Here is a 26,543-nt window from a genome sequence, read left to right as displayed (position 1 = left end):
ATGTGTTGATGGTTGCTTGGGTCACTGTAGACCTGCAGTCATTTTTCTGCTGTCTCTTTTTCCTCCTCTCAATAGAATGTCTACCTCCCAGCCATAAATGTTCTTTCTTAAAAGTATGTTAAGGCATATGTAGTTTTAGATCCTGCTAAAAAATGAAAGACTACCAATTGCATACCAGTTTGCAATTTAATGTCACACATACTTTTACAAAATCCATTCTAGTCATTTGCCTAATTTGTTTTTGACGCTACTAATCAAAACACTCTTGTTTTCCTTTAATTTTTTAGCCTTCATTTCCTTTAGGAAGACTCTCAACATATGGACATTTTAATAGTACAATACAGTAAAAATCTTATTAACCGTTTTCTGCATTGATGCAGTAGGCGTACTGAATAGTAGGTCAATTTTAGGAGATGCTTAAAAGATGTTTGTTTTTTATTTTGGTACCAAGAATTGAACCCAAGGGTACTTAACCACTGAGCCACATCCCCAGCCCTTTTTTTAATTTTTTATTTTGAGATAGGGTTTGATTAAGTTGTTTAGGGCCTCAGCTTCCTGAGTCACTGGGATTTTAGGCATGTGCCACTGCACCCAGTGTGAAAGTGTTTGCTATAAGTCTGTTAAACTGAAAAGAAATACTAGGTTAAGGTTACTGTATTTGTATGAATATTAAAAGTATGTATATTATAGTTTTTTCCTGAGATATGAACAAGTTATGTGTGGATGTTGAGTTCATTTAGGAGAAATAATTACCTGAGCAAGGCAAACTTTCCTTTAGCAGTATGCAAAAAAGAAAAAAAAAGAAATTCATTCTTCCATTACAGTTTCAATAATGACAAAGCAACCAGTGCATACTTTGATTGACGTTTGCTTAGTTTTATGTATCTTTGAAAACTTTTCATATGGTTTTTTTTACTAATGGGAAAACTGTCCTTAGAGACAGGAATGGGTTTGGTTCTAACAGATGCCTGGAGGTGATGGCTTAGCCACAAAGCCTTTTTGTTCTCATGTAAAAGTCTGGAAGTTGGTCATCTGTGGCTGTTATGGAGATTTCTTCATAAGTCATCACATGCTTTTCGTCTTCTGCTCTGCCGCATAGCATCACAGTGAACTCACAGCCTGCGGTGGCTGCTGGGGCTCCGTTCTTTGTATTTGTACTTGACTCAATAGGAAGGAAGAGTGAAAGAAGAACAAATTGGGTACCCCCTTTTAAGGAGCCTTCCCAGAAGTCCCACCCAGTATTTCTTCATACATCTCTCTGGCCAGAACTTAATCGCATGGGCACATATAAGTACACTGGGAAATGAAGTCATGGAGCTGGGAACACTGGTGCTAGAATGAAATCAGGGTTCTGTTACCTAAGGAGAGAGGAGTTAAAGTAGTCAGTCCTGAGGCTCTGCCAGGCTCTTTAGCTAGCATTTATCGAACAGTTAGTATAGTTTGTATACTCAACTCGATGTGGAAGACACAGATTAGGAAAAACATTCTCCCTTTACACACAGCTTTCTCTAGGCTTGGAGATATGAAAATATAGTTATTTACAATGCAGTTATTATTTCTGCACAGACAAATACATATAAAATTTTGCAAAAAGGAGATAATGGCCAATAAGGTGTACAAAGGGCTTAATTGAGCCCTAGACGAGAATTGACTAATAATACATGGTGGCTCATTTAAATTTTAATAATAAAGGGTACATAGCTTGTTATATTTATGAGTACATTCGATTTCAAAAAGAAGTTTTAAACACCCTACGTGACTTTATGTGGCATCAAATGTAAATAGGTATGTATTTTTGTGCAGAAATCATGTCATACTTTAATGATGCCTGCAGAGACAGTCAAATTAAGAAAACAAGATTTACTCATTGAATAATTACTGAAATAGGTGATGGGGTCATGCTGTGTCAGGGTTGGTGGGTTGGTTAGAGGTAACCTTGTATACTTTCTTAGTGGATATATGCGTGGAGACCCTCGGGCATGTCCTGCCTGATAGGGTAAGTTGGTGATGAACAGAAAAGAACTCAAGGGGTTTCTGCCACCCTTTTAAGGTGCCCTTTTTAGAAGAAATAAAGCCATTTAGGAGGTGTCCTTTGGTCCCATTCTTCTTTTCCATTAAGTGATAAGGTTCAGTGAGAGTGGAGTAGGGGACCTATCCAGAGGTTTTCATTTTCTTTCCTTTTTCTTTGGGTGTGGTTCTGGATGGGAAGAAAGAGGAAAGGTCCCAGAACTCATTTCATTTTCATTCATTCATTAGATGAAATAATGTCTGCCTCTTAACAGCATTGTGGTGGACCTCAAGTGCTTCTGGCATGCATAACCTTTTAAAACTGTCACCTATTTTGAAAGCAGTGGTTATATTTGATGGACATGGCTCACCTAACCACTTGTGTAGGAATCATGATTTTTTATGGGTTTATTACAGTATAATCTCCAAGAGCTTAAATCATCATTGGCTTTATTATCAGTTGTAAAGGGTTTATTTGCAGCATGTTCCTGTTGTGCCCTACAACTTTATTGGATGGTAGAAATCAAAGATAATTGAATTTCAATTAAAAGGGGTATACAGACAAAGGACCCGGGTAGTGGATAGAGTTATATATTATCATACATTGGAATGAGGTAAATACCACTGGACAAAGTGCTCCGGATTTTGGAGACATTTCTGTAAGTGTTACAGCCCTTATGATCATTTATAATGATGTGGCTAAATAACATGTTTAACTCTAGTACTGTATTGAAAGGAAATGAAGATAATGTTGCATGTCTTTTTTAAAAAAAATTATTTATGAATGTATTCTTTTATGAAGATTCAGTTATTCTAGCATTAGAATAAACTAAGTGAAACAATTCTCTCTGGTTTTCTTGTCACCACACTCCCCAGAGGGAGTGACTTTAACAGTTTGTTTTGTGGAAATGTCTAGAGAGCTTGAAATTTCAGTGAGTTGGATGCGGGCCTATGGAATTATAGTATGTGGATAAGAAGAGGGGCCCCAGTATTAATGACAAAATTAGTAAATTATGAAGAGTAAATATTCTGATCTAAAGTTCCTATACAACATTAATAAATCATTTGAGGATACATGAGAATGTTAATATTTTTCTGCCTTAGCATTATAAGAAAATGAGTTTTTGAAATAGAAAAAGGCAGTGACCCTAGGGACAACATTATTTAACCTCCATTTCCAGCTGCTATAAATGTGTATTATATACTAGGTGCTTAAGAAAAATTGACTGAAAAGATTAAGAAAAAGCATCATATTTATGTAGCTAGTCCATCTGTTCTGGTGGCATATGCAAAAATAAAATCTGTAAATGAACTTTGTGTCTGAGTATAAGAGAGCTTGTGAGTGCGAGAACTGTGTAACTTGTGCAGAACTTTCTGTTCTGTAGTTATTGTTTTAACCATTCATGTATTCATATTGAAAAGCAAACTATATAAATTACTTAAATTTTAAGTAGTACACACACATATATTTTATTTTTTTGGTACTGAAGATTGAACCTGGAGGCTGTTTGTCATTGAGCTACATCCCCAGCCCTTTTTAATTTTTTATTTTGAGACAAGGTCTCACTAACTGGCTGAGGCCGGCCTTGAACTTGGGATGCTCCTGCTTTGGCCTATCAAATTGCTGGGATTACAGATTACCCAGCCAGGATCAAACAGAAACAGCAATCTCCTGTCACACTCTTCCTGAGTCCTAATCCTCCAAGAGAACGACTTTTGATTTTTAACAACTTACTCTGTGTATAAGTTCCTCCTATTCTGCTGTTCCTCCCTCCCTCCTAGATTGAACCCCCTGCTCTGAGCATGTTAAACATGCATACCCTCTACACTGGGCTACACTCCCACCCTTATTTTGCTGTTTCTTTATTATAATCAATTGTGACTGTTTCTGTTATGGAAGTAAGACATATGTATGTAATTAAGGGTAGTTTGTTTTCTTAAGTGAAGTAGTAGACATGCTTTTGTGGATCTTTTTATTTTTACTAATGATACTTGTCCCCCTGGCCCCTGCCCCCCATTTGCTAAGCTTTCTGTGCATCTCTTACTGTTTTTTTTTTTTTTTTTTTTTTCCTGAGCAGTTTAGGAACATGAATTGACCACACTTAAGAGGATTTCATATTCCCATGTTATTGTTTTCTCTGATCACAGTTTCTAGATGTAGATGAGGTTTTTTTTCTTTCTAGAGACTTTTAGGATTTTTTTTTTCCCCTGATCATGAAATTTTACAAGGAACAAATCTTGGAGCTTTGTTTTTTCTTCTCTCTCTGGGTACAGTGGGCCTATCAGTATGGAACCTCTCGTCCTTTTGATTCTACAAAATATTCCTCTATTATTTCTTTGATTATTTGCCTTCCTGCTCCTCACCCCGCCTTCTTTTTGGAACTATTTGGATTTGTGGCTTCTGAAAGAATCATCTAAGTTTATCATCTTTTATTTTTTGGTTTTTATTTTTTTTTTCTTTCTAGATTTTGGGGGAATACTTTGACTTTACTATAATCCTTTGATTTAATTTTTCAAATTTTGACAAACTTATAATTTTTAAGAATGCTCTTTGTATGTGTTTTTTTCTTTCTGTGTACCTGAAATAGGAATGCAAAATAAAGTTTAAGTTACAAGCAGTAAAATCTATTTGTTGATTGGAGATATAAATAACTCTTAAGTATGAATCAAGGAGTTTGACCAAAAGATACTGCAAAGTTCAACAGTAATAATCTTAGCTATTTTTTGTCGAGGTGGCAGAAATCTAACTTATGCTTACCACTAGCAAAATAAGAGTCCCTGTAAGAGGTGAAACCATTTTTAAAATACGAAAAATTGTGCTGTGAATGGATAATTTGAATGTAATGCACTCCACTATTGTCATGTATGTAAGATATAAATAAAAAAATAGGACTTGAAATAGATATACCTACATTTTTTAAAAGCACCTTAAGGAAAGAATCAGAACCTTGTAAGACTGCCTTACACTTGTTTTATGTTTGTCCAGTATCTCTCAGTCTTATAGATAAGTGTGGGTGGGATGCATAACGTGGGCCCCAGGAGGAGTTTCTATGACCCCACTTTGTCCCTGGGCACACAAAACCATGCCCATTGAATCTCTCCTGCCCCTAGAGCCTGCAGGATCTTCCTTGTCAGATGCTTTCCAGGACTTCTGGAGAGGGTTGGGGGAATTCTCTTACTGGGGTTTTCCTACTCCCTGGTGGAATTGTCCTTAGCAACTGTACCAGCATCGTTCTCTATCGTGTTTGCTTTTTCTGGCAATACAGTTAATGCCTTATTGATGACCTGTCAAGTTAATAACGGAGCTTTCCATGCAGCTTTTGAAATTGGACCTTCTCCTCTGGCTTCTGTCTCTTCCTTGGTAGAGAGGTCTGGAGCCTTTGTCCATCAACCTCCATGTGGCAGCCTTGGAAGGGCCCTGTTTCATAGATGGACCTGGAGGTGGGGTGTATTTCTGTCCTGAAATGCTATTCTGGCTCTCAGCTGTAGCCTCATCAAGTCAGTTTTGATAATGAATGAATATTTATACAGGGGACACATTTAGTTTGCTCTGATTCTGTTCACATACCTCATAAGCATACTTCTGCCATTTTCCCATGGGTCCGAGGGTCTGGCTTTTACCTCTTTCATTGGAGCGGATCATTGAAGATTGAAAGAATATCTTCCCATTTTCCTAAAGTGTTTGTTAGAGCTTCATTTTCTGTGGTATCTGGTTGGATCCAGGAGACAGTTTTTTTTTTTTTTTTTTAGTTGTAGTTAGACACAATACCTTTATTTTATTTATTTTTTATGTGGTGCTGAGCATCGAACCCAGTGCCTCTCACATGCTAGGGGAGCACTCTACCACTGAGCCACAACCCCAGCCCTAACAGACAGTAGTTTAATCAGCAGCTTCCATCTTTTATCTCGTATGCACTGTATTCTCTTAATCTTCATAGCAGGAAACAGACAAGTTGTGGTTCTTAGATTTGCGTTTCAGAACTTTGTTCCAAAGAAGGATTGAAACGTGATCTCTTTTGTTCCACATTTAAGAATCCTAAGGTTCTGATTGTCTCACGCTGGGTCAGGTGCTCATGTCTAAACCAGTCACTCATAGCAGTAACTATTGGGTATTTTTATAGGCCCAGAAGTATTCTGAGCTCTTTATGTACTGCAGTTTATCAGAAATCTGAAAATGACAATAGCAGGCAGATAGAGATGAGAAACTGAATAGTGTCCTACCCTGAAAGCTAGTATATGTTAGAGCAAGAGTTTGAACACAAGGATTTCAACTTGGTGCTCAGAACCACTGCCCTATGTACAGCATAACTTGCTGACTCTAAGGAGAATGGACCAAACTGTAATAATAGCCTCAGGGCTCCCTAGGAGCTGATGCGGGAAGGCTGAGAATGAAGGCTGAGAATGACTTAAAGGTGTAGAGTAGGCTGTGTTAGAGAAGTAAGTTGAGTGGGTGAATCTTTCTTTCTTACTGTGAGGTGTTAAGAAAACATTAGTCCCACCCCTCTGTTCTTTGGATGCTAGTAGCAGTGTGCTGGGTTGAGTGTGGCTGTGAGATAGTGGACAGAATTCCCTGGTGCATCTCTGTACTCCCTTTAGATTTGGCCCAGCCAATGGGTTGCAAATGGTACTGCTGTTTGTGTGAAAGGGTGGGGCCAAGCTGCTTTCTAGATGTCTCTTGGGAAATCTTGCCGCGTGTCTGTTCCATCAGCAATTTGCTTTTCTCTAGTTCTTTCTAGATAATTGCTTTAAAGTATTTCTGTGGATTACCTATTGTAGTCATCCCATTGACAGTGACATTTTATACTAGAAGCAAAGCAGAAAGCAATTTTTTTTGGTTATAACTTTCTTCTCTCTCTCCAAGATTATCCTGAAGGCAATAATTCAAGTGACTATCTTGTGCAAACAACAACGTATCTCCCGGAAAACTTCACATATTCACCATTCCTTCCCTGCCCAGAAAAACTGCCTTACATGCGTAAGTGTGAGCTAATTTTGACTTATCTGTTTACTTGTGTTATTACAAAAAGAAAAAAGCCACATGATTTGAGCACATTACAACTGTGGGTGATAATGTTCATATTATGCAGCATGTAATTTTTTTTTTTTTTTTTGCAAGGGAGAGCAACTTTTTGGATGGTAGTGATTGAAAAGTGGAAGAAAAATAACAAAAGAGAAAGTGACGAATACCCGTATTCCTACCATCCATATTTAAAAACTATAATTTGGCTTGCTTACTTCTCAAAGCTTTTGTGAGAGTAATGTGTAGTCTCAGTTTCCTATTGGATATATTAGAACATTACAGATTAAGCTAAAGTCCTTTTGGATCACCATTCTGATGCTGTTTTTCCATCTTCTCCCTCAGAAGGCACCTCACTTCTTTTGTGTGTATTCCTGTAGGCTCTTCAAAAATTTTTAAAACTTAGGTAGATGCTAGATACATGAAAAATATTCAGTTTCTAAAGTTTTAATAATTTATAAAAATGGTCTTATAAATTATATTTGACTCTGACTTGCTTTCTTTAGTTACTTTTTTTGAGAACTATCCATGTTGTTACATATAGATATAAAGTATTTCTCTTAATTGCTTAACTGTTGAAGAGTATGTTTTTGTATAAATGTACCATATTTAATTTACCTGTTTACCAGCTAATACACATTTAGGTTGTTTTTATGTTTTTGGTATTACAAAATAGTACAATAATAATGAATAAAATATAGATCTGTGCGTGGTTCCAATTTTCCTGTGCATATATATATGCATTCGTGCTTGAGGTGGAATTACTGGCTCTGCTGGCTTGATTTTTCCATATTTTTTCAAATTGTTCTAAGCAGCTATACCATATTTCCATAAATGTACCAATTTGATATTGATGGACTTTTTAATTTTTGCTAATCTGATTAATAAATGTTTTAGTTTTTACTTTCATTATTACTAATAGGCTTAAGTAAATTTTTATATTTGTTTTTGAATTTTCTCCCATGTGACTTGCTTGGGCTTTATTGGTTCCTTGTTGGTTATTAGGTATTTGTATTGATTTGGAGGATTCTTTATATTCCTGCAGTGATCTGTTGTCTTCTCTGTGTGTTGAAGTATCTTTTTTTTTTTTTTAATAGTCCTGGACTTGTCTTTTCTTTTTGTTAATGGAGTCTTTTATTTTATAAATGTTTAAAATTATGATTTTCAAGTGTGTCAGTCACTGCAATGTTTTTGGCTTTTTCTTATTCCAAGGCTATACAAATACCTTTATCCCTTCCTAATAATTTTAATATTTTGTTGTTAACTTCTGCATATAATAAAGAGGAAAGTGATTGGATGTGGTGGCACACTCCTGCAATCCCAATGCCTTAGGAGGCCAAAGCAGGAGGATCATAAGTTCAAGGCCAGCCTAAAAAAAAAAATATTAAAAAAAAAAAAGATTTACCTTTCTATGTCATCTAAGACCATGATTTTCCAACTGGAGGTTATCTCAGAATCACCTTAATGATCTTGTAAAAGTGCCAGATTGAATTTCAGTTTCAGTAGGTCCAAGGTGGTGCTGAGAATTTTCATTCTAACATATTTAATGCTGATGATCCCTGAGCCACACTTTGACTGCCCTGCCACCACCTCATCTAAGATAGTGACTCTCATTTCTGGCTACCTGATAGAATCGCCTGAGGAGCTTTTACTATTCATGGGCCCAACCTGTAAATTTCTGATTTTGTTAATCTAACCTGAGGCCTAGGCACTTGTTCTAAAGAACAAATTCTTGAGTGATTCTGACCTTGCCAACTCTGCTGACAGAGATTTTTGTGGCCATATGTTTTTCATAACTTTGTTATTACAGCCTTGTTTTCCTAAAAAAAATGAGTGTTTCTGACTGCAGTACTGAAACCACTGGGTAATGTTCTGTTGAAATATTGATTACAGTAATTTCTTCTTCATAATATGCATATTCAGGGATTTATGGTTTTAGGAAATCTTTCTGTCTTTGGTTTAGTTACCATTTTCTTAATTAGTGCTTTATGAGTACTAATTAAACAGCTGTAAAGTGTCTGCCTGCCAGCCCCCTGGTGCTAGCATTCCACTCTTCCAGTCCTGCAGCTTATTGTAAGTACCTCTGCCCTGGAGCTCCAGGGATTGCTTCATGGCTGCTGTGGCTGCCTTTCTGCCGACTTGGTGCTGTAACTGCTTTCTTCTGTCGTCCTTAAAGTCTTGCATTCTTTCACAAGGAAGATCACATTGGTTTGGCAGCCACTTTTTCAAGGCAGGCTTTCTTTCAGGCTACTAGCTTTGGGTCCAACCCCAGTCAATCTCATGTCCAGGTAGTAGTGGCCAGGAGACTGGGTTATTTGGTAGAAAATAAGTCGATACATAGGTAACACTTGAGAAAGGGACCATGGGTACAACCAGCATAATGAGGATTCTGCCAAATTTCTTTTGCATAAGCCACCTAGGAGAGAGAGCCCCTTCACTGGTCATGTGACCTGTGCAAAGGGGAGCCTCTGTTTTTACCTATCTGTAAAGTCTGAGATTATAATGCCATCTTTAGAGTGTTTGGATAAAGCACAGTACCTGAAGCTTGGTTGACATTCATTTAATAATCCCTTTTCCTTCTTCTTTGAATGATGGATCTAGATTACTATGAAAGGAATTGGAAACCAAGGAGAAATGTGTGGAGTTGTTTTTACAGTTAACTGAGCATCCTTAGTATTTTCTTTATTTTTTTTTAAAGAGAGAGAGAGAGAGAGAGAGAGAGAGAGAGAGAGAATTTTTTAATCTTTATTTTTTAGTTTTCGGCGGGCACAACATCTTTGTATGTGGTGCTGAGAATCGAACCCGGGCCGCACGCATGCCAGGCGAGGGCGCTACCACTTGAGCCACATCCCCAGCCCATTTTCTTTAATTAACAGGATATTTCCCATTGATAATAGAAAACATAATAAAATACCTAATGTAAAATGTTGTATCACACACAATAACTGAATGTAATACCTTCTCAAATAGGAGAGGGAATTTATGTAAAGAATGAGATCCAGTTGGATAAAAACCATTCAGGTATGAGTGATATTTAATTTACATATAATTACCAAAAGGGAAGTTAACTTAAAGTGCTTGAGGATCTAGCTGTCAATCCTTCATGATTTTTCTGTGTAGCATTGGGACTACCAGCACTGGTTTTCCATTCAGTTTGAGTTTTTCAAATTGAAATTAAGAATAAAAGCTTTTCATGGATTTCAACCGTTTGATATTTAGTATTAGTTACACTGTGAAATCTATTTTAATGTGTATTACTTATATGAAGAGTATGAGTGAATACTTCATTAACTAATATTATTTGCAGATTCTCTAGAGGGAATATCCACTCTTTCAGCTTTATTGACTGTATGTAAGACTATTCCAACCAAGTAAAATAGAAATTTCATCCTATTTAGAGCAAAAAACATTAAGTGCTTTGCAAGGAAGTTTGAGTTTGATTTGTCTGGGTAAGGTAGAAATAGATGGTGTTAGCTGTGTGCTCTGCATTAAAATATATAGACTTCCCTTACGTTTTCCTATCTTCTAAATATTATTCAAACAAATTACATTTGCAATGACATTTATATATGCTGTTCCTGCTGTTTGTGCAATAGTTGCCTTTATGGTTTAACCTGATAGTTCCTGTAGTTGCTTAGCTTCTGTATATAACAAAAGGTACAAGGGCTTTTTAAGGTGAATTTAAATAATTCAAATGCAAATCATCAAAGAGGGGAAAAATGGGCAAACTTCAGAAAATTCAACTACTGCTTCATATGACAAGCCATCATGCGTATGCTTATTGTAAAAAGACAGATGTGAGCCATTTTAGAGTAAAGAAATGATGGCTGAACAGCAGCTGCCCAGCCGTTCTGGGTATTCACAGGGGCAGGCAGAGGAGAAACAAAGCCGGGTAGGATCCTCAGGGTGCTGGCTAGAAACAGGCTACACACTGAGAAGGGCAGCTGCCACTAGGAAGGTAATAAATGAGGCTCAAGGAATACAGCAGTAAGAGAGGGACACTGGAGCTGGGTCTTCAAGATAGCTCAGTGGGTAGCTGTGAAGGCCATCCCTGCAACAGGGAGCGTGCTGCAGCTGGAGGGGGGCGTGTAAGTGGGGTGTGCAGGAGGCCACACTGCTCAGGGAAGTGCAATGCCCTGTGCAAAGCACTGTGTAAAGGCATCCCTCGGTGTCCGTGAGTTGGGCTTCAGGGGGAGCAGAGCCCTGAGCTTGTATGCAGGGTTGATTTATGAGCCTGTGTGCATTTCTGTCAGATGAGAGCACACAGTTTTCAAAGGGTCTGGGGCAAAAAGGGTGGAACAAAACTCAAAGCAAAAACACTGTTGTAGGGGAATGGAAAACCATCAAAGGCTTTAGGCACATGAATGATGGACTAGGAATGTGCTTCAGAAAGATGATTCAGATGAGAATTGAACAGTGGATGACTGTGGGGAAATTCTGGAATCAGGGACACCAGTAAGGAACTTCCTGCAGAGGTTAGAGAGGAAAGGACAAGGGCGAGAGCTAAGGCTGTGGTGTTAGAGAGGAAGAGGCACAAGAAAGGAGCTTCAGGGTGCCCAGGGCTAGATGTCAAGACTGACTGGGGGACTGGGGTTGATTTCTGCTTCCTGACTTGGTGATGGTTAACTGAAAGAAGCAGCCCAGGGTAAACATCACAGGAATAGAATGAGGAAGTTAATGAGTTTGGTTGGGCATGTTTTGTTTGAAGTTCAGGAAAATTAACTTGGGACGAGATCTGGACTGCAGACAAGAGGAAGTGCAACTGGAAGAAGGCGAAGAGGGGGGCCCTAGGAGGAACAGCACTCCTGGGGCCGAGTGTTCAGAAGAGGAAACCGTCAAGACAGAGAGAAGTCAGAGGACAGTGTCCCAGGAGCCACTGAGAAAAGCATTTCAAGGAGAGATTGTTTCTTCTTCAAAGAAGCAGGTAGAATGAGCAACTGTGGAAAGGCAAGTAGGAAGCTAATGCAAGCAATTTTGTTTAGTCCACTGGGGTAAACAGTCAAGTATATAGTCCTGAAAAATGATCAGATGTATGTAACAACTAGTTGAAAAAAAAGTTTGGTAGGAAAGGGAATGAGGGTAAGGAACCTGGGAGGTGGGGCTCAGGGAAGGACTCCTTAGGAAGAGGTAGAGGAGCTTGGTTTGTAGGCTTTATGTAGAGAAAGGATTGGGAGAAGAGGGATGAGAAGGATAAGGGAGAGTGGCAGATGGGCAGTCCCTAGAGAACGTGAAAGGAAAACAGAAGCTCCCTGAGGGTGAAGCTTTCCCTGTGGAAGGAGGTGGAAGCCCCCGAGGCCACATGGCAGTGCAGTGGAAGAGGTGTTGCTTCCCCGCCTGAGGAAGTGGGCCCACTGCGCATATGCAGAAGCAGCCAAGGATTTTTGCACCCCGCAGCTCAGGAGGGAGGAACAAATATTGAGAAAGTTTTGATAGAAAAGAAAAGGGGAGTCAGAAAGCCCCCATGGAGGACCAAAGGCACACATGGTGTGACACTTGTTTTTGTTGAACATTTGCTATGTGTGTGGCCATACATAAAGTATCTCACTCTAATGATGAGGTTAAAATTGTGCTTATGTGGTTTTCCTCAGTGCTGTTTTTTAGGTAGAGAATATAAGAATGGAAAGTATATGCTCCAGGGTAGGATTGCAACCCCTGTGTGGCAGGTCTGGAAGAGAGGAGGTGTAGGATGATGGTGAGTGTGTGGGTCTATGATAGAGTGAAGGCCATAGAGCTTTGTTTCTTGGAGGGTGGTTCGGGGGTGACCTGTACCCAGATCAGCTGGGATGCTTGTTAAAAATTCTGGCTTCTAAGCTGGGCACAGTGGTGCATGCCTGTAATCCCAGTGGCTTGGGAGGCTAAGGCAGGAGGATGGCAAGTTCAAAGCCAGCCTCAGGGGGCTGGGGATGTGGCTCAAGCGGTAGCGCACTCGCCTGGCATGCGTGCGGCCGGGGTTCGATCCTCCAGCACCACATACAAACAAAGATGTTGTCCGCCAATAACTAATAAATAAATAAATATCTAAAAAAAAAAAGAGCCAGCCTCAGCAAAAGTGAGGGGCTAATCAACTCGGTGAGAGACTCTGTCTCTAAAATACAAAATAGGGCTGGAGATGTGGCTCAGGGCTCGTGCCCCTGAGTTCAATCCCGCTACCTGCCACTCTTCCCCTACCCCCACCCCCCGAACCAAAAAAAAAGCAGGCTTCTAACAGCCAAACCCCAGACCTATAGCAAAAGTCTTAGTTCTTGGTTGCACACCATGGAAGGTGTGATTTATGAATATAAGGAATCTATTGAAAAACTGTCTGGAGAGTTAGGCTTAGAATTTGAGCAGCTGAAACAAGGCCGAGGCCACCTTGTGAAGTGTCTCTTCTGTCCCTTGGCAGAACTCATGGCTCCCACCAGCAGTGTTCAGGTCTGGAGAGAGAAGTGCCACCATCTGGTGCCCCTAAAGGCACATGCTTCTGCCTCCACTTCTCCTGAAAGATAGAGTTGCAAACTGCCCCGTTCCTCATGCTGTTTCCTGCTCCACAGTCCCACTGGGTATGCATGGCCTCATGAGTTCCTGCCAGAGGGGCTTAGAGAATGGGTTATGGCGTCTTCGTCTGGCAGGCAGGACTTGCATCAGCAGTTCAAGTAGCTGAAATGTACCCAGATCAAGCTGATGGCCGCAAACATGACCTTGGGCATCTACTGACACAAGTGCTGATGAGGCTGGGGATCTACATTTTAAATAAGCATACCCCCCCACCCCCCCACCCCCCGTAAGCAAACCACTTTATTTGGAGAATAGGTAGAGAGAAAAAGATGGAGATAAAGCAGAGAGGCCTCTATCTCCATAAGGCTGCAGAAGGAATCTCATGGGAGGCAAGTGGTGGGCAAGTGAAAGGTTTATGAGAGGGTGTAGTGGTGGAAGAGTTGACAGGCAATTGGTGCCAGGCAATTGTGATTGTTACTGTGTAGAAGCAGAGGTGCTGCTCAGAAGTGGAGCGCAGGGCAAGAAGGTTACCTGTCAGGGAACGGCTTCATGGGGAAGGTGGTGTGACTATCGGCACAAAGTTTAAAAGAGGGTGAATTTATGGAGGAAGGAAGTAAATGATGATTTATAAAGTGCAGGTATGAGTCTGTGTAAATACGTCCTTTTGTGGCAGCCTTCAAAATTATAGACCTGGGAACGGGAGCACCTTTCACTGAGCACACATTAAAAGGGAAGAATATGGTATCCTTAAGATGAAGAACTGGAGAGGGCTTTCTAGAAGGAACGTTGAGGGGCAACATATGGAAATTTCTTGGCAATTAAGTGGTTCAAAAACACATTTGGAAAGGCAGTAGGAGTCGATGATAAACTGTATTTTCTTGAAAGACATGTTATTAATTTTATAATAGCTATTTGGGAACAAGAACGAAGCAGCACATTTCATGCACACATTACAGGGTATGTCCCTTTGTTAGCATGCTAAAACATGAACGGATGTGTCTCGGAAATCAGAGAGGGTAGAAGTCTGGATTATGTCTTTGAAGGAGATTGTCAGTTTTATTATGGAGAGTAGGAAAACAATTTGAATAAGTTTAATGAAGGGTTTGAGGCCTCTAGGAGTGGACCAAGGGCTCATTGGTTAGATTGTGAGGCGGACAGAGAGCAAAGACCGTTGACTCCAAGGAACAGTTAGTCATTCAGAATAAATCAAGGAGAACCACAAGCAAGAGAGGAAAACAGGTGTTAGGAACTGTGTGCTGTGGTCAGGTTAGGAGACAAGAGTCTGGGCAGTTTGCGGCTGTTATTTTGGGTCACCTACACATAGAACACCTTTTGCACAAGTGCCTTAAAAGACACATTTTAGCAACTGATACAAGGAATGTAGGGAGGAGGGTAGAGTTTGGAAAGGAATGGACATGGCCAGCTTTGCTGTTCCCTCTCACCCTGTGCCCAGGCCTGCACTTGGCACAGCCTGTGTTACTAAAGCCATCACTGTCTCATGTTTAGAATACTTGGAGGTTGGTCATTTAAAGAATAGTTGAGTAAGAAATCATTTGTTAAGCAGAAGTTTAAAATTCTAGAAATGGACAGGCATAAGTAAAGCATTTGAAATAGATAGTTGCTAATGTTGGCTTCAAAGAGTACAGTAGGTGACCAATGGCAGGATGACTCATAACTGTTCAGCCTCAGATCTCTACCCAGGAGGTAGCGTGGAGATGGGGGAGGGAATATGACATCTTATCATAAAAATTCAGCTCTGACTTTGGAGAGGAATTCATCTGAAGGGACATTTCTGGGGGATATTTAGGTCTTTCACGCTGTCACCAGAACTTTGGGCTGTGCACATTTAAAACCCTGAGGGCCAAACAGTGACAGAGGCCAAGGAATTAGGCTTTTGATAACAAAAAATACAGGCCCTAGATTGAGTGAAGAAGCCATTTAAAACTGCTGATTTATAGAGAAAAGAACTGTTTGCCTACATGTTATGTGCCTTAAATTTTACTTGAAATGGTACAAAGTATAGGCAATTGGTGTGTATTGAGGATTTGTTATTTTAAGAATTGTATTTTAATAGAAAAATCCTGAATCATGTCATGTGACACATTTTAATCCACACCTCAGTAAGCCTGCCACTTGGGCCCATGTATACCTAACAGGCCCAGGGCCATGTCTTGCAAATTCAGCATTAGGAAATTATAATAATAAATGTTCCCACATAACCAGTAGCATAGCACATTATTTGCTCACGGAACAGCAGTAAAGCAGGTTGGCTTGGCTGCCTGACTAACAGGTTGCCTAACCTTGTGTGGGAATCCCTGTTCTTCACCTTTACCCTCCAGATAGGCTGCAGCTCCCCAACTCTCCAGACTCTAAGTTCTCATGCTATTTCCTTTCTGACCCCAGTACCACCTTCCAAATAGTGAAATTTATTCCAGTAAATTATATTATTTACAGATTGGTCACACTACCAGGTAAAACAGCTTTCAGTCAATATATTTATTTATTTTTGAAGTTTAAATCTCCAAAGGAAGGAAGAAAGTACTTCTTCCTGGCTGAAGCTGTCAGATTTAGCACAGGTGGACTGTGAAGATGGGAGAGAAGGGAGTCCTATGGAGCCCAGCAGAACCTCCCTCTTGAGTTGCCCTTGAAACCTCAGCTAGTGAAATCAGGGGGCTGGCTAGGCAAGTGGCTTTCTTTCCAAGTACCTTAAAGAAGGATGTATGTTCTCCTGCTTCATTCACAGCAGTTGCTTTCAAATGCTTTCTTAAAGCACTGACACACTTCAACCCGAGGGGATATCCAATCTGTAAGAGAGGTGAAAGTGGCCTTGGTGGGGGACCTAAGTCCCCCGAGCCTCACAGACTTCCCAGGAGAGATTTTTTTTCTACTGAAGGCAGTTCGGGGATAGCACATAACCACTAGCTTATCTGCTGAGTGCTGCTTCTTGGCCCCCTCTTGTAGCATACCCTCTTCCCTTCCCTGGCCATGCACAGGATCTCCTCTTTTGAGTTGCTGCTGATACAGAAGGCCAACTGTATTTCATGTATGGATATAACCACCATGGGAGACAGGCATCACAGCACTCGGACAGTGGAGGAAGCCAAGACAGAGGAAGATTAAGTAATTGTCCCAGTAGAAGCTGTGATTCAACTTCCAGTCAATCTGACTGCTTATTTCACCCTTGAGTTAAATACCTAGTGGTGGCCGTGCTTGTCTTGGGAAGACTGCTTTCTTCCCCCACTTCCTCCCCAGCATAGTGATGTTGCTGTTAACCACTGGAAGGACCACCCCAGTGCCACTGGGTCATTGTTGGTGTTCACCCAGCAGGATGTGAGGGCTCAGAGCAAGGAGCAACAAGCTCGTAGACACTGCTGTCAGACTCTGAGGGGTATGGATGGGGAGGCAGTCACAGGGAAGGCGAACTTACGCACCTCAGGCGTCAGGAATAGCAAGGGACACAGGAAGCCCTCTCTGTTGAGGAGAAAGATAAAAGGCCCCTCAATTTGGCAGTGCCTGTGCATTGAAGATGGTAATTAAACTGCAGATGATGCTGGAGAAAACTGCTGACAATGATGATTACAGCTGTTGAAGCAATAAAGCTGGAAAAAAGAAAAAAAAATTTGGATTAACAGTGCATAAAGATTGCCAGCTTCAGTTACTTACATGAACTGCTTATTATTTAGCCTAATCACTATCATTTTAGCAATCATGCATACTATTAAATGCATCAGATTTATTTGCGTGAATTTTATTTGATTACAGTGCTAGATTCTGTTTTTGTCAGCTGAGTCATGGTAGTCTGTATTTGTGTTGACTGATCACTCTTATATTTAACTTTCCCTTTCTTTCCAAGTTCATAGGTCTCATTCCATTACGTAAATTGGACCTTTCCAAGATTAGCTAGTTTGTATATATCTTGTTACACTCAAGGGTGGTATTTCATATAGGACCGTAAATTTGTCAGCAGAACGGGCAAACATTAGCAGATTGCAGTTATTTTTTTTTTCCGAGCTTACTCTTGGAATCATAGGCATTTGCAACTAAAATCACTTCTCTCTGGCATGCCTCCGTGCTACTGATGGTCCTGCCTAATCAGAAGGAAATGGAATGGGAAGAGAGGCCATTATAAAAACATTGTAGAATGTACGGTAGCAGGAGGGAAGGGGCTCTCTGGAGAGGAACTGAGTGTTTTTATGTGAAACCATGGCCACAAGAGGCTCAGAAGACTTGACATGGGAAACCTCAACATTGGTTGGTTTGTATTTTATGAGATGAGGAACTTGGATGGAAGAATTTGGCCCAGAGGGAATTCTAGAGCAATTTGTACCTACGTGGGCATTAACAGTTTGGCTGTAAAAAGACTACTGTGGTTTTTATCCTACTTAGCCTTCATTGGAAACACCATGGACAGTATTGCTTTGAAGGGGCATAATGATCATGCAGCTATTTTAATGCTCAGGCAAAGATACAGAGCTTCCTGTATCAGTTTTTGACTGAGTGGAAGGAAAAAATTTTTCCATCAAGATTCATTCCTGTTTCAAAGGGGTACATTAGAACACTATTAGTGAAAAGCATCTCCAGTAATATATATTTGTTAATTTGGTGAGTGAGCACTAGTTAGACCAGGAACATCTAGAAGTCCCTGGTTTTTCAGTTTTGGGGACCAAGAGGACTGATACTCAAAATAAGTGGTATTTGCAAATATCTCCTCTTAAGAAATGTCAGTAGCAGGGGTATACCTCATTAGTAGAGCATATGTTTAGCATGCAAGAGGCCCTGAATTAAATCCCCAGCACCAAAAAAATAAAAAATAAAAGAAATGTCAGTAGATAATTGTGACAGTTGCTAACATTTATTGATTTTTACCTGGCACTGTATTTGATCTCACAGATCACAGTCCTCCCTCAGTATCTGATGGGAGTGGTTTCAGGAACATCCCTATCCAAAATATGAAAATCCTTCTATAGAAATGGTATAGTATTTGCTTGTAATGTACACACATCCTCTTTATATATACCAAAACAAGATTACATATCATACCAAAAATAATGGAAATGCTCTGTAAATGGTTGTCATGCTGTATTGTTTCGGGAATAATTAAAGGGAAAAAAGTCTGTGCATGATCAGTACAGATGCAATTCTTTTTTTTCCCCTGGAATGTTTAAACATTTAAGATTGTTGAATCTGTGGCTGTGAAACCTGGCTGATACAGAGGGCCAGCTGTATTTAACGTAATGGATATAACCACAGTGGGAGACAGGCATCCCTGCACTCCCTGACAGAGGAAGAAGCCCAGGCAGAAATATTAAGTTATTGTCCCGGTAGAAGCTGGGATTCAGCTCTCAATCTGACTACTTATTTAACTCTCAAGTACTGTTTCATTTGTGTCCCCTATGCTGAAAAGGCTACACCTAAAAATAGTTCTAAAACACTTGAATGGTTGTTAAATCGCAACAATATGCTATAACAACATGAAAACATTTTTTTAAAAAAATATTAAATATCCAGTATATTACTTAAAAGCAAAAGGTTAGATAAAGAACTTGACTTTCTTTGGGGTGGCCATATGAATTGTCAGCTGAAAGTGAAAGGTGCTACTAATAATTATGTGGTGAAAACAGTAGTAGACCTTACTTTGTTAGTAACTAGATTATGCCATCACCCTACTGATCATTGTTTGTCCTTTGTGCATCTTAGAGGCAAAAAAAATATTAAAGGGGCTGGGGATGTGGCTCAAGCGGTAGCGCGCTCGACTGGCATGCGTGCGGCCCGGGTTCGATCCTCAGCACCACATACCAACAAAGATGTTGTGTCTGCTGAAAACTAAAAAATAAATATTAAAAATTCTCTCTCTCTCTCTCTCTCCCCTCTCTCACTCTCTCTTTAAAAAAAAAATATTAAAATCATTTTTCATGTTTTTGACTTCTAGGGGGATTCCTCAGTGTCAATGTAAGTGAAGTCAGTTTTGATGAAGTTCACCAGTTGTTCTCCAAGGATTTGGATATTGAGCCAGGAGGTCACTGGAGGCCAAAGGACTGTAAACCCAGATGGAAGGTGAGTTTTTTTTTTTTTTTTTTTAATAATGTGATTATTACTATGTATTTGAAAAAATTTGCACTTGGTTCAAAATATATAGTAGAATATCATTAACTGTTGATAAATTCAGTGTTTAATGCATAGGCATTTACGGTTCCACTGTGATATAACAGTGTTACTTGTGAAGACTGTAAATGTTCCTGTGCACATATAAAACATATGCTTATGTGTTCAGTCCCTAGGAGTCCACAGTAAAAAAAAATACATCACTTGAATTTGACTTGGAAGACAGATTTTTTTCCTTCTTTTTGGTTGGTTCTTTTTTTTTTTCTTTCTGTTTGGAAGGGAAGCTGAGTTCTTTGCCTCCTGTAGGTGCCCCTAATAACTACAGACCTGCAGGCATAGCCCCACCAATTCCTGGATCTATGAGAACTCACTGGGAGGATATTAATATCCTGATTTTCAGTTGTGTCCAGCATTGTCAAGTTGTTTCTCAGAGTCATTAATCCCAAGGAGGCCACTCATAGGTCACTGCAGTACTTGAAAGGGAGGACTTTGGACTCTTCACTTGTTTCAGAAGATAGAGAACAAGCATTTGGTTTTTTGACATGTCAGAATTCTATTTAATGTTTTGTTTGAAAATCTGTAAGGGGATAGGTCTGCCTCTTCTGCTCTTAAAACTTTTGAAAACCCTGATTTAGAATTTCTCTCAATACTGTGAAATTGTTGTTATGTTTCAGTAGGAAATGGCACTTGTGTAATTCATATGGGAACTACAGGTTATTAAGTCATATTATATCCTAAAAGAATGTGCTATAACCTTAGTCTGGGAATAGTTTTCAGCTTCTCTTTTAAAATATTAATAGAATTCTAACATTTTTTTTTCAGAAAGCAAGTTTTATTTATTCCCCCCCAACATCCTTGCCAACATTTATTGTTATTCGTATTCTTTTTTTTTTGCATTACAATTCTTATTACACATATATAGCACAATTTTTCATATATCTGGTTGTATATTAGAATTCTAACATTTGAATGTTAGTCCCTAGCTCCCACCCCTGCCCCCAAAAAGTCACTGGTATTGATAGAATTATTTGTTGTTAGACTCATGAAAAAGATCCTCTGCCTTCATTGACCTTGAACTCTTTGTGTCTAGGAATGCATAAAATTTATATCTGCATCCCTAATGCAGACCATATTGTTTTGTACAAGGTAGAAGCAAAACAGTTTTATTGCATTGACTTCATGAGACTAATAAATGCCTCTCTGGCTTTGCTACAAGTGATTAAATAAATGCTCACGTTTCTCATTGCCTCAAACAAGTTGTGAATCTGCTTAAATGGATTTCAGTACAATTTTTTTGCAAAGTATTCTATTTTTATAATTGCCTCATGCCATTTTCCAAGATCAGATTCATTGACTGTATGAAATATAGCCTAATTTACATACATTCCACTTTTTAAAAATGTTCTAGGCAAAAAAAAATGTTTTTATTACTTGAGTCATGAGTGTATATATTGAATGCTAATGGAATAAAAACACCCAATTATCAAGGACATGGAATGCCATGAGGGTTGATGTTGAGACATGAATAAGATTTATAATGTACCCTTCTGGTGGGCACTGTATATCATATTAGTGTGATAATTTGGGATTGGAAAACTTGAGATTTATTGTCCTTTTGCCTGTGGTCTATACCAGATACATTTTAAATTTTATAACACTTATAGGCATAAAGAACCAGATAACTGTTTGGTGCTGCTTACCTATACAGAGACCAGGAATATAACTTTTAGTCCAAGGTCCCTTAAGGATGGTTCCAAGCCATCTGTTTCAGAACTCCCCAAGGCATTCAGTAAAAATGCAGGTTCTTGAACTTAGTCCTGAGATACTCTGACTCTAGTAGTGGCAAGAACCTGCATTTTAAAATCAAGTGCTACCAGTTTGGGAACTGTTCCTGTAGGTATTAGAAACAAGGAGGAAGAGGCAGGCAGAACTGAAAATACCACAGGAGAATGAGGGTATCACTTTCTCTAGTCTGACTGAGTGACAAATAGCTAGATGTGCCCTAAACTAACCTCATCTAAAACCACGTCGTTTAAGGGCACATAGCTGGTCATGTGCTTTAAGTTTTGAAAGTGGGACAAAAACTTGGTGGAAGAAATTTATGTGGTAGACACCTTTCTTACCTCTTCATAGCATGTTTGGGAGAAAATAAGAAAGGATAAAATCAGTGCATAAATTCAGTAAGATTAGTGGTTTGAAGGTGGGAACAAATTGAATGGGATAATCATGCTTGAACAAGAGGTGGTGAGGAAAGATTTGGGAGGATGAAATTATGTTCTTACAGAAGACAATGACCAGATGTTCTCTACCTCCGCTGGGGTTGTATCAACAAAATGGCTCACACAGCAAATTAGGGCACAGAGAAGGATGAATGTCCTAAAAGAAAGGCTATTAAACCTTAAAATAAATGATCCCAGAACACTGAGGTCTTTTTCTAGATAATGAATTTGTAAACTATTGAGAATGTCATTGCACAGCTACAAGGGGCGTGCCAAATGAATTTTTAAGATACTATCTGGCTTTATTTTAATAAAAAAAATCTTAGCTTTAGGCATATTGTTTATAGTCTTTGGCATCTCATTACAATTTGGACATTTATTTGCTATTAAATATCAATTTAGCTTATTTGAATTTGCCAAGACATTTGTAATTTCTTTATCTCAGTTAACTTCTAAGATTTTTTTTTAAAAAAAGTTCTTGGTACTTTAAGTGCTTCATTGAGGAATTTACTGTATTAAGGATTACAACTTTGCCTTTGTTGATCCTTATGTTCAACTTACCAGTTAGCCTAATTGTATTTAATTAATATAGACTGTGGCCATTTGGTAGCTTCCTTTCAATAGCTATAATTTGCCTTAAGCACTTTTATAGCCCATTCACATTATGTCGTAGGCAGCCAACTTGTGGCCAAGAACAAAATCAGGAAGGGCAAGCTCTTCCCTTATTTTACTAATCATTTCCTGTATTAAGAGTGGCCTCTGAACTGATTTAGGAATCCCTTGAATATTCCAACTACACTTAAGCACATTAGCAAGTCCAGGCAGCCATACAGAGGGGACAGAGCGGGTGTCTTGGATATTGGGCCAGTATTGCTGTGGCAGTCTCTCAAGGTCCATAGGCGCCTGAGCTAAGATATATAATAGGAGTGGGAACCACAATAGTGCTGGCAGGGACATATATTAGAATCTTTTTTTTTTTTTTTTAAAGAGAGAGAGAGAAAGAGAGAGAATTTTTTAAATATTTATTTTTCAGTTTTTGGCGGACACAACATCTTTGTTTGTATGTGGTGCTGGGGATCGAACCCGGGCTGCACGCATACCAGGCGAGCATGCTACCGCTTGAGCCACATCCCCAGCCCCAAATATTAGAATCTTTTTAGTTCCTACCACCTACCCAATAAAAAAATCATATAAACAAGAGAACATTAGTGTCCAAGCAGCCCTGATCCTTTTTTTAGAATTTTGTCCCATTTATGATTCAGGTAATACAGAATGATGGATAAATATCACTGTTTTTCTTTTTTCCTTTTTGATGCTGGGGATTGAACCCTGAGCCTTGTAGTACATGCTAAGAATGTACTCTCTCTACCTTGAGCTATATACCCCCAGCCTCAATGTTACTATTTTTGGTTGATGATATCTAATGTTGCCCTGATTTTATAAGTAAAGTTCTGTAAACTTAGGAATTCTCAATTATTTTCATGTGTTCATTCATTAGTAAAATTTAATTAGTTATGGGAAAATTTTAATCAATTCTAGATTTAATGATCTTATATAATTTTCCAGTATAATCAGTTTAGATTGTATTAAAAAATCCAGAATATAGAGTGATACTGTGGTATCTTAGTTACATATAATTTACTGTTAGATTCTTTGAAAAGCTAATAATTTCAGAATTTATAATCTGTAGAAAATTTGTTTTAATTCCAAATTTTATTAGAAAATTCACAGATTTTAATAAAACCAACCTAGCTCAGAAATTGCTAAGGAAAGTAACTTAAAAAACATTTTAGCTTTTTTTCAAGGGGGAAAATCTGAACTGTAAAAAAAACTTATTAACTTGTATGACGAAGGTTGGGTCCAAGAGAGAGGATTTGAGTAAGTGATGTTTGATAATTTTTAACTTACTCTCATGTAGTAGTTAACACTTTTTATGTAGGTGACTTTTTTTTTTTTATGGATTCCAAGTAATTTACTTTATTTTTAATTTTTTTTTGGCAGTCCTGGGGCTCCAGCCCAGAGCCTTGCTCATGATATGCAGGCATTCAACCACTAAGCTAAATCTCCAGCTCATTTTTTTCATATTAAAGGAAAGACTGATATACTTAGAAACCATTTGTGTTTTCATATGCATGTTTTTTTCTTCTACTTTTTGGGTGAGCGCAAATTTCTTTGGTTTATACAGGACAGACTTCTTTCTTTTTTGTACACGGTGTCAGATCCTTTTTGTTAAGCTTAACATTTTAACATAATTTTGTTGCCAATTGTATTTTAAACTGTTTATGCTACCACTAAAATAAATTTACAAATGTATCAAAAGCTTAATTTGTGCCTTTTGATTAAGTGGAAAATAGTAATTGTCAAACTCAATGTATATTTTGTGGTCCTATTAGATATGGTTGCGTTCTGTAGTGCACTGTACATATTTATGGGGTATGGTGTGAAGATTCAATATGTATGCAATACATAAGATCAAATCGGGATAATTAGCATTTCTATATCCTTATATGTTTGTCGTTTCTTAGTATTTAGAGACTAGAAACTCCTTTTTCCCAGTTCATCATAAAATACATGATTGATTGTTTCAAACTATAGTCATCCTGCTACGCTCTAGAACAATAAATCTCCTTCCTCTTATCTAAGTGTACTTGGTACCCATTTTCACCTCTCTCTATCCCTCTCCCCCCCCCCCCCCCCCCCGCACTTCCTAACTTTTAGTAACCACTGTTCTTTCTTCTTTGAGATCAACATTTTCAGGCTCCACAGATGAGAGCATGAGATTTTTGTCTTCTGTGCCTGGCATTTTTCACTTCACATAATGTCCTTCACAAGATTTTTTTGTTTATGAACTTGAAAACCTCAAAGTCACTCTTGCCACATCCCCGTTCCTTCACTCCTCATGTGCAACATAACTGAATCCTCTTAATTTATCTCTTAAATGTTTTGAGAACTCACGTACCTCTCCTCTCCTCCTCCCTCACCTTAGTTCAAGCTGCCATTCCCTCTTGCCTCAGCTGTTGCATTCATTTCTTAACCGGCTCCCTGAGTCCAGCTTTGGTTTTCTCCAGTCTGCTCCTTATACTGCCACTGCAGGAGTCTTGGTAATGACAAAATTGAATTTTTCACTCTCTTAAAATCTTTCAGTAATTTTCCGTGATGTTGTAGGACAGAGACCACAATTCTTACATGGCTTTAGAGCCCGTCTGTACCTCCCAGCTTCCTAAAACCATAAGTAGCATGAGGTGAGTGTGTGTGCTCACTCTTCCGTCTGGTGAGAACATTCACGAGGGTATGAGTCTGAAGCCATCAGAATTTTTTTTAAGTATTTATTTTTTAGTTGTAGTCAGACACAATACCTTTATTTTATTTATTTATTTATTTTTTTGTGGGGCTGAGGATCGAACCTAGGGCCTGGAATGTGCTAGGTGAGTGCTCTACCATTGAGCCACAACCCCAGCCCAGCCATCAGAAAATTTTAAGGATCTGTTTTATCTTTACCTCCAGGATTTGCTGCTGTATTTATTTACAATTGTGACTCTTTTGTTTTAAAGGTGGCAGTTCTCATTCCTTTCCGTAATCGCCATGAACATCTCCCAATTTTTTTCTTACATCTGATTCCAATGCTTCAGAAACAGCGCCTGGAATTTGCCTTTTATGTCATTGAACAGGTGAGAAAATTTTTCAAAATAGCCAAAATGTTAATATTTTTCAAAACTTAAACTCTTAGATATGGCTTGATTAAAAATGTTTAGCTATGATTAATGAGGTAATGCAAATAATTTGGTCTTACAGTTAAATAAAATTATATTTTGGATTTTTTTCTCTTGTAATTATTATAATTTTCTTGTAATAATTTTAACATGATCAGATGAATTGACAAGCAGTTATGTTTGACTTTAGTATGATAGCTATGGTATATTTTAATGACATTATAAATATTGTATTGTCATACCATTATTTTCAAATAACTGTATAGCTGATTTTTGTAGGATTAATATTCCTTTGACTCATACTATTGTCCAGTTTTATGTGTTCATTAGGTTTATGATTTTTGTTTATTCCTGAAAACTTTGTGGAGTTTCACATAATTGAGAAATGGCTTATTTTTTGATGCAAACTGTTCATGAGTGCTTAACTTGTGTATTGCTTCTGGACTCAGTGGGTGCACACTGGAATGTAACTCAAAGTCCTGTTCCACATTGTACTGAGGCACTCTAGGATCACCTGAGATGCATTCATAGTATTTAATTTTGAAAGAGCATTTCTGCTTTCTGAATTTAAATACAGAAAATGAAGGATAAGGTCTTTTATTGTGATTTTTGTGGAGTAGTTGTTGGCTAACCCTGAAAATTAATAATGAATCAACTTTATTAGGTAATCAAGGGCACCTGAATGAAAGTCAGGTACTAATCCTTAAAAAAAAAAAAAAAAAGTGGTGTACATTGAACATTTGCTGTTCTGTTTTTGTATTGTTTGAAAGTCATCTTTCCTGGTAGAGGAATTTGGTCTGTCTCTGTTAGAGCCATACATATTTAATTTGCTAACCTTGTTTAGCCTGGCGTTAGCAGCAGAGCACTAGCCTTTCCAGTGGATAGACACATCTCAATAGCTGACAAGTAAATAGGCATCCAGTGAACTGACAGGTCAAAAAGCCACACATTGCATAGAGGTCCAAACCATGTGATGCCCAGGATTACTTCCAATTCAGAGATTCCATGATTCTT

At 38.7% G+C, this 26,543-nt stretch overlaps 1 protein-coding gene across 1 annotated transcript in view; it reads left to right on the top strand.

The window, feature by feature from the left end:
- The window catches only part of B4GALT6 (beta-1,4-galactosyltransferase 6), a 57,166-nt gene that overhangs the window by 16,523 nt on the left and 14,100 nt on the right, over nt 1-26,543 (top strand). The window contains exons 3-5 of the mRNA XM_081263626.1: nt 6,869-6,982; nt 19,428-19,552; nt 25,371-25,487. Of these exons, the coding sequence (XP_081119752.1) occupies nt 6,869-6,982; nt 19,428-19,552; nt 25,371-25,487 (356 nt within the window). The remainder of the gene's footprint in view (nt 1-6,868; nt 6,983-19,427; nt 19,553-25,370; nt 25,488-26,543) is intronic.

This window comes from Spermophilus citellus (genome assembly GCF_964194105.1).
Source record: "Spermophilus citellus genome assembly, chromosome: 12".
Taxonomy (NCBI): domain Eukaryota; kingdom Metazoa; phylum Chordata; class Mammalia; order Rodentia; family Sciuridae; genus Spermophilus; species Spermophilus citellus.
This window is presented reverse-complemented; position numbering and strand designations above follow the sequence as displayed.